Raw genomic sequence first — 7,490 nt, forward strand, 5'->3', positions numbered from 1 at the left:
GTTAGTGTGATATTCCATGACGCCTTTAGTTGTATAAACATTGAAGAGTTCCAATATCAACATACGAAGAGTTATATCTGCTCGAGTATATCCCACTATCCACACTCATATAACAAATATATTAATACGTATTAAAATTGGGCTATGTATATACACATGCATTCTAACAAAAAAATACTCAAATTATGAAATAATAATGCTTTTTAAAATCGCCTTCATTGGCATTACTGCATCATATCAATATTGAAAATCAGGGTAAACTGATGGTAAATGTAATGAGATACGAAATGGCATGTTATGTAAGTAACATAAACAGACAATGTATTCTTGCATCTCAGACAGGGACAGATCTTTCTTACTGTCCGATCTCTCTGGCACCTTCACGCGATATTTCCCGGAATTTTCACGAAGCGATGTAATTCATTCGCGCGCTAACGCAAATTATGCTGTTAGATTCCTGATGCTGTTGATAAAATACAATTTGCAATGTACGTTTTCTTCTTTGTTCGGATTGCATTAGTTACGCGGAAGCATTCAAACATAGCTTTAGGATGATGAGGACATATTGTTGAAGCCCCGGACGGGATACTTGTAGATGATAACGAATTAACTAGTTTTCCGAACAAAAAGTGCGAAAAAATACCTGTAACTAAGCGACATCGGGTTATTTCAGTATCTGGCTAAGATTCTGTAATATAATGTGTTCCAGACAGAGATAACCCAATTTCGATCAGCTACATGTACTATTATTTATATAACCTTTTAGTAGTCTACTTTCGAATGTCAAAGATATCGATGGGACATTCCACGTGCGTTGTCTGTGCTACAAGAGCGTTAAATCGAACTAAATCGGCGTTCTGTTCTATATAATACACGTCACTAGCTCGCTCTGCTCCAGAATATACAGTAACAAGGTCTGCTGATCTTCCAACGGAAACAAATACTACTAACACATTGTCCATATTGAGAGCCTGCCTCTCTCGTAAGATACCATCCACGTCAGTCCAGCCCTCGTTAGAGAACACCACTAACATTTTCCGGGAGTTCGGCCGATTGCTATTAAACCCATTTTCACGGACAAACGTTAAGGCAGCGGTTATATTTGACTTTTGGTTTGTCGTTGCAAGACAATCTGGCTGTTGAGAAGGATCTTGTCTCGATCTGTATATTGATTAATGTTAAACTTAAATGTAGCTGTCAAGTCGAACGTGACCATGCCGACTTGAGGATTTGGGTTATAGTCCAGTGCTTTGTATAACAGGTCCTTAAGTGCATCCAGCGTTTGTTGTAGAACAGTCTGATGCTTAGAAATATCAACCACAAACACCATGTCCGTCATTGTGTTGAGTAAACAATCTGCAAAAAATGTCAATATCAAATATACTATTGTTGTTGATTCCATAAATCAGCAAATAGTTTAAAGTAAACATGCATTAATGAGATTTTTGCAGCAATTACTTAAAGACGTGTAGATTGATTAAATGTTAACAATTTGTCTTGGATTCAATAATTTAATCAGCTCCGACTGTTTGGTTTTCTTTATTTTAAAAAATGAAGAGTTTCTTAGGTATATAAAAATAACGTATATGTATAATATTCTACTGATGTTATAAAAACAGAAACCAAACAGTTGGAATATTTCGTTGGATATTATATTCCAAGATTTTAATGAAGGTACTTCTAAACAAATAATCAATACAAGAATATTATTAATTCAAATTGAGTTGAACAATTACCTGTACAGCTAGTGTTCACGGTCTCTATTAGGATGACATTTGTGGTATCATCCTCCTTGCCTCCTGAAAATACATATTGGCTGGCTGTAGCTAACTGGAGCAGTTCAGTCTGATCGACTTGCTCTCCATTCCCAACGGTTAGAACTTTAATTCCTCGACTTTTCAATGTTTGAGCGTCTTTTACTGCTTTCGTTCTCAGAGTAGAAAGCCCGTCAGAGACTATAATTAGGTACTGAAACACCTGTGCTCGAGCCCCAAAAGATGACGAAATACCAAATACCTGTAACGGTAACAGACATGTACATGTACATACAATGAATATATAAACTTTATTTATTTTACAAGTATGAAACAAGTTTTTCAATCTTACATTAATCATTCTCGTTGGCCTGAAGAATGTCTTAATGTGGGAGTAAACTGAAGTACCCGGAGGAGCCCTACGTGATCGGGCGGATGACCAAATACATTTTCACGTTCGATCGAGATGTGAATTCCGGCCGTCTTGATGAAAGGCGAGTGCGCCGCCTAACAACCTGATGCATTCCACATAAAGACAATTTAATCGTGAAAAGTAACGGTAAAATAGAATTTGCCAACGTATTAACACGTTACAATATAGTTTTGTTTACAAGGATATCATAAAACATGGATGTCTATTGGCTTATATTGTCGTATACCGTCTTACCTCCTTCGCCTTGTCTAAGGCCTTGTCGAGGTAGGAGGGTCCCATGATAGGTGATATGTTATCAATGGCGGAAACCAAATCTGCTTTGTCTGTGTAGGTACTGAAGGAAAACTCCATGGTTGCATCAAATGAATATGTAATGACTGCTATTTGAAAATCATCGGCTCCTATAGGTAACTTATTGACGATTGCCGTGACAGTTGCTTTTGAATCGTTGAAATGTTTCTCCGTATTAAATGAGGAATCGATAATGAACAGGATATCTGCCGGCCCAGGCCTGCAATCTGTAATGTTTTAAGATCTCTTGACATTAGTGATTAATTTAAGGTACATTGAATATAACTGTACACCAGACCAGATTGTATAGCATAGTAGAACCTGCCGGGCACCTTACCAATAAAATTAAGACTTTTGAGAGATTAAATATGCATTAGAACCAAGACATAATTGTACTTTGTAATGCAGCGTGATGTAGGTAACTCAATATATAAATATATAATAGTATCCGTCGTTAAAATTTCAATGACACACATTTCGTCTGCAGATTATGTATAAATACTACAAAATCAATGAGGAGATGTCATCTTGTTGAAACTAAATACTGACGTCACAACTGAGATGTCAGTGTTAAAACGTTGGCTTCGATTTTATCTTGACATCGTAACGAACACTGTAATACCACTGTACATTATACATTAAATGTCAATATGTGTTTGTTGGGGGGGGGGGGGGGNGAAATAAATAGCTGACTGTTTGATGGTTTACTGACAGTGCCATATACGTTCATGTCCTCAGTCATGTGTATACAACTAAAATGTGTATAACACTGAATGTGTTTTGAAAGGTAATAAGTTAATTAAATTTTGTTAACTCAGAGAATGTCAAAGGGTGAAAGTGAGAAGTGGCAAAAGAATAAGTAATATTGTACGACATTTGGACAATGGAGTTGTCATCAATCACTTATAAATGCCATAGAAGATAAACCTGTTCAGTAAATAGCAGGGCCGTATTACCTATTTCACAAGTAGTTCCTTGGTATCTGTTTGTACAGGCACAGCTAAAGCTGTTCGCGTCCCGGTCACATGTTCCGCCATTTACACAAGGAACACTATGGCAGGCGTCAACTAAAAATCAGAGAATACTAACACATGAGGCATACACAAACGGTGATTAACACTTGTGTCATGACAAATCTCACGAAACATCCCATTCAAAGGCCCAATAAAATTTCGGCTGTAATGTAAAACTTCAACCAATCAATGCAAGTTAGTATATCTTTGGTTCATACTATCTGCTGCCTCATGCTCTCATATCTTGTACAAAGGGAGGTAAATCCTGCAAAACAATCGCTTGATCAATTTAATAACTTGTTTTGTTGTTCCCTAATTTCCTTAATGAATCATAGGCTAGAAAAAGTTTACAATTTATATGTATCGGGAATTAATTCGGCTTTAAAGTGATTTATCCCCGGTTTGCTTTGGGATTTCGTTTAAAGCTATTGGTACGATGACGATTATTATTATATCATCCAAGAGAGATAGATATGACATTAAGATAGATATCTTCTTCATTTCCAAGTTATACAATAGTTTTAAGTTCTAAATATATGGTATACTTCTGTAAAGAACTTATGTGACATGAGGCACGAAGTGGATAGGTAAGGTAAGGTAATACGGTATATTTATAGATTGATGTGTTTTTGTTTATCTTGCTATCCGGGGGGAAATCGGAATGTTAATATGGGTGTATGTATTCAATAACTGCCCGAAACCAACCACATTTAAAATGTACATGAATACTAGCAATTATTATTGTCGAATTCGGTACTTCACTGGTATTCTAGTAATTTGGTTCTGTATAAACCTCATCTTCTTGATGTCAGCTAGCAGTGCTCCAAGACAATGTATCTATGTTATACATATATATCTATATACGCTTAAGAGTGTACAGTGCTCCAAGACAATGTATCTGTGCTAAACATATATCTCTATATACGCTTAAGAGTGTACAGTCCCCAATATAATGAGTATATGCTATACATATATCTCTATATAAGCTTAAAGTGTACAGTGCCCCAATATAACGAGTCTATGCTATACATATATATCTATATACGCTTAAGAGTGTACAATACCCCAAGATATTGAGTCTATGCTACATATATATATCTATATTAGCTTAGGAGTGTACAGTGCCCCAAGATAATGAGTCTATGCTATACATATATCTCTATATAAGCTTAGGAGTGTACAGTGCCCAATGATAATGTGTATATGCTATACATATATCACTATATAAGCTTAAGAGTGTACAGTGGCCCAAGATAATGAGTCTATGCTATACATATATCTCTATATAAGTTACGAGTGTAAAATGCCCCAAAAAATGTGTCTATGCTATACATATATCTCTATATAAGCTTAAGAGTGTACAGTGCCCCAATAAAGTGAGTCTATGCTATACATATATCTATATATATATATATACGCTTAAGAGTGTACAGTTACCCAAGATAATGTGTCTGCTATACATGTATGCCTAGATATGGAACATCAACACAATAACACAATAAATGCATTACATTATGGGAGGATCTCACGTCTTCCCGGCAGATAAAAGTTTATGGTGATTACGATGTCATTTGGAACCAATTTTCAGTAGTTAACTAGCGAATGGGTGGTGTAACAAAGGGTTTAAAAAGGACTGGTAGGGCACATTAATAACACTTCCAAGTTATAATCAGCGACACATACCCTTCTATCTGTCCCTATATAAATTGATGGCAGAAAATACTATAGAACCTCGAACATATATACATATATAGATACCACGAGTATTTCACTGTAATTATTTTCTTTTTTGTCTGTTCAAAATATAGGAGAGACTTTCGCATTTGTCAAAAACCATCAACTTAAAGTGGTAAAAAGAGCCATTATTGGTCGATTTTGACCAAATATAACAAAGTAGTCTAAGAAAATGTGTTGCATAAAACACAGGTTAATTTCGGGCAAGTGTTCTGGTCAAAATGCAGCATTTATGGAACAGTAAATTACTGACTTGTCATTGTTTCTTAAAACATCACCTGCCTATTGCTATTAGATATGTTGGCATTCGGAGAGCACCCCTAAATATCCCTATTCCAAATGTTAGCGCGAAGAATTGTGGCTAGTCTATTTGAGTTTCAGTTTTGTTTTAAGTTTTGGCAATACCCAACATTAATTCCTTTATCCCTCCAACAACCCTCCTGCTAGATCAAGATGTATACAAATAGAGGAACCTGATTATGTGAATATAATGAGAAATGAGAGGCTAAGAAGGAAACAAGAGGTTATGCATGCGAGAGCATATTTGCCAAAATATATGGCTGTAATTGAGTAAAACATCCACAACTGTTTTCACCAATAACACAATTTATCAAACGAACTAATAAATATAATTGTTGTGACACAATCATTTCATAATAAAAAAAGCCATACATTCCTGATTTGTATCATGACGTCACAAAAGAGAAAAATGACAAAGAAGAACCTTGTTTTGCAATGGTACTTTTTAAGTTACGATTATGTTATAAAAGTATCCTACATTTGTAAACTAATTAAAGCTTAGTAAGAAATAGGGAATTGTCAGAATGACAACCAACAAATTTAAAAATTACACCTTGTGTAATTTTTGTTGTTACTGAATGCCCTGAGTATAGTACATCCTTGTAAGGGAGATGGGATATCAATAACTAGGTTTGGAGCCGAAATCAGCAGACATTTCCAAAAATGACATCAATGTGTGACGGATTAATCCAACAAACATATTTATAAACATCTTACGAAGCAACTACAATAACATTAAAATATGATATAGGCAAGGAAAATAGAAAAATATTTTGGATCGGAAATAAAATTTGAATGATCTTGAACAAAGCGGCAATAACAAGGAAAACGATTATATTCCACTTCTTTCCAAGAACATAAAGTACGACCTCATAACACTAATGCTAAACTGTGACACATTTTCTGTGATGTCACCCTTGATTCCTGAATGTTATCACAGTTAATTTATGGTATTGCAATACTCAGAATTAGTATTATTTTCATTTCTTTCATTTTTGTTTTAGTGTTTTCTGCTGTGGATCTTGGCACTGACACTGCCCGTTTATTCTCCGTCTTCTCGCCTTAGTTACGTATACTGGTATTACCACTTACCGTATTCACAAGTGTCGCCATAAAAACCAGATGTACACAAACACGTGAAATCGGACCCTATCTGGCGGGAACAGGTCGCTCCATGTTCACAAGGCAGACCAAGACAGGCATTTTCTACAAGAAGAAGCAAGAAAAACGTGTAACGGTTTGTACATATTAGTTGAAGGATGATGCGCTCAAGGTGTTCACTTTTAACACCAAAAATATAAAATAGTAGATGAAACATCTGATTTCTAAATCATTTTTGTCTGCATCCCATTCACGCGGAGTTCGGTTATTTGTGATACTGACTCGGAGTTGCTATTTTTAGAAACAACAGGTTAATATTTCCTTTAGGACATTGCTCCAACGTTACAATGCCTTCTGCAAAATACAGTAGTTTTTTCTCTTCACGTTTCATAAAGTTTCATCGTTTTGTTTAAATAATGAAATCTAATATATCAATTTAAGACTTTTATTTTAGTGAACATGTATTTATATGAACCTTAACAGAGTAATATCAACCACGACCAAAAAAGCCTACATTGATAAAGAAGTAATGTTATACATCTAACATCGAACAGAACAATACCAAATATGTTCAAACAATATGAATATTGTTGACCATTAAATTGTTAAAAAGAAAAATTCTCAACAACGAGTCTTTAGTACTTTCATCTCTAGGAGAATCTTCAGTACATACATAAATATGTATATATATCTTTGATTTTATCCAGAAATATCTAAGATATATACGGTACCTGTACAATTTTTCTTATAGTGATTGGGGCAGGGTGTAGACAGGTAGCACGTGTATCCACTTGAACACGAGTCTGGTTTACAGAAGTGTTCGCGGTGGGATTCAACATAGATCTGAAATTATAAAATATCGTT

At 35.1% G+C, this 7,490-nt stretch overlaps 1 protein-coding gene across 1 annotated transcript; it reads right to left on the reverse strand.

Annotated features, from left to right (window-relative positions):
- Window positions 1-1,096: 1,096 nt before the first annotated feature.
- Window positions 1,097-6,692, reverse strand: LOC110450671 (collagen alpha-3(VI) chain-like). Its single transcript, XM_021498296.1, has 5 exons — window positions 6,618-6,692; window positions 3,435-3,545; window positions 2,422-2,705; window positions 1,737-2,016; window positions 1,097-1,356 (listed from the first exon to the last, which is right to left on the reverse strand). Exons 3-5 carry the CDS (start codon window positions 2,536-2,538, stop codon window positions 1,097-1,099), a joined length of 657 nt encoding a protein of 218 aa, XP_021353971.1. The 5' UTR covers window positions 2,539-2,705; window positions 3,435-3,545; window positions 6,618-6,692.
- Between the last annotated feature and the right edge of the window lie 798 nt (window positions 6,693-7,490).

The sequence above is a fragment of the Mizuhopecten yessoensis genome, unplaced genomic scaffold (genome assembly GCF_002113885.1).
Source record: "Mizuhopecten yessoensis strain PY_sf001 unplaced genomic scaffold, ASM211388v2 scaffold5409, whole genome shotgun sequence".
NCBI lineage: Eukaryota > Metazoa > Mollusca > Bivalvia > Pectinida > Pectinidae > Mizuhopecten > Mizuhopecten yessoensis.

Excerpts from the sequence above, each read along its gene's own strand:
- LOC110450671 (XM_021498296.1), bottom strand. The coding sequence starts at position 2,538 with ATGGAGTTTTCCTTCAGTACCTACACAGACAAAGCAGATTTGGTTTCC. Across the intron at positions 2,017-2,421 it reads CCTTAGACAAGGCGAAGGAG|GTATTTGGTATTTCGTCATC; the intron begins GTAAGACGGTAT and ends TTACCGTTACAG. Across the intron at positions 1,357-1,736 it reads CGTGAACACTAGCTGTACAG|ATTGTTTACTCAACACAATG; the intron begins GTAATTGTTCAA and ends CATTTTTTGCAG.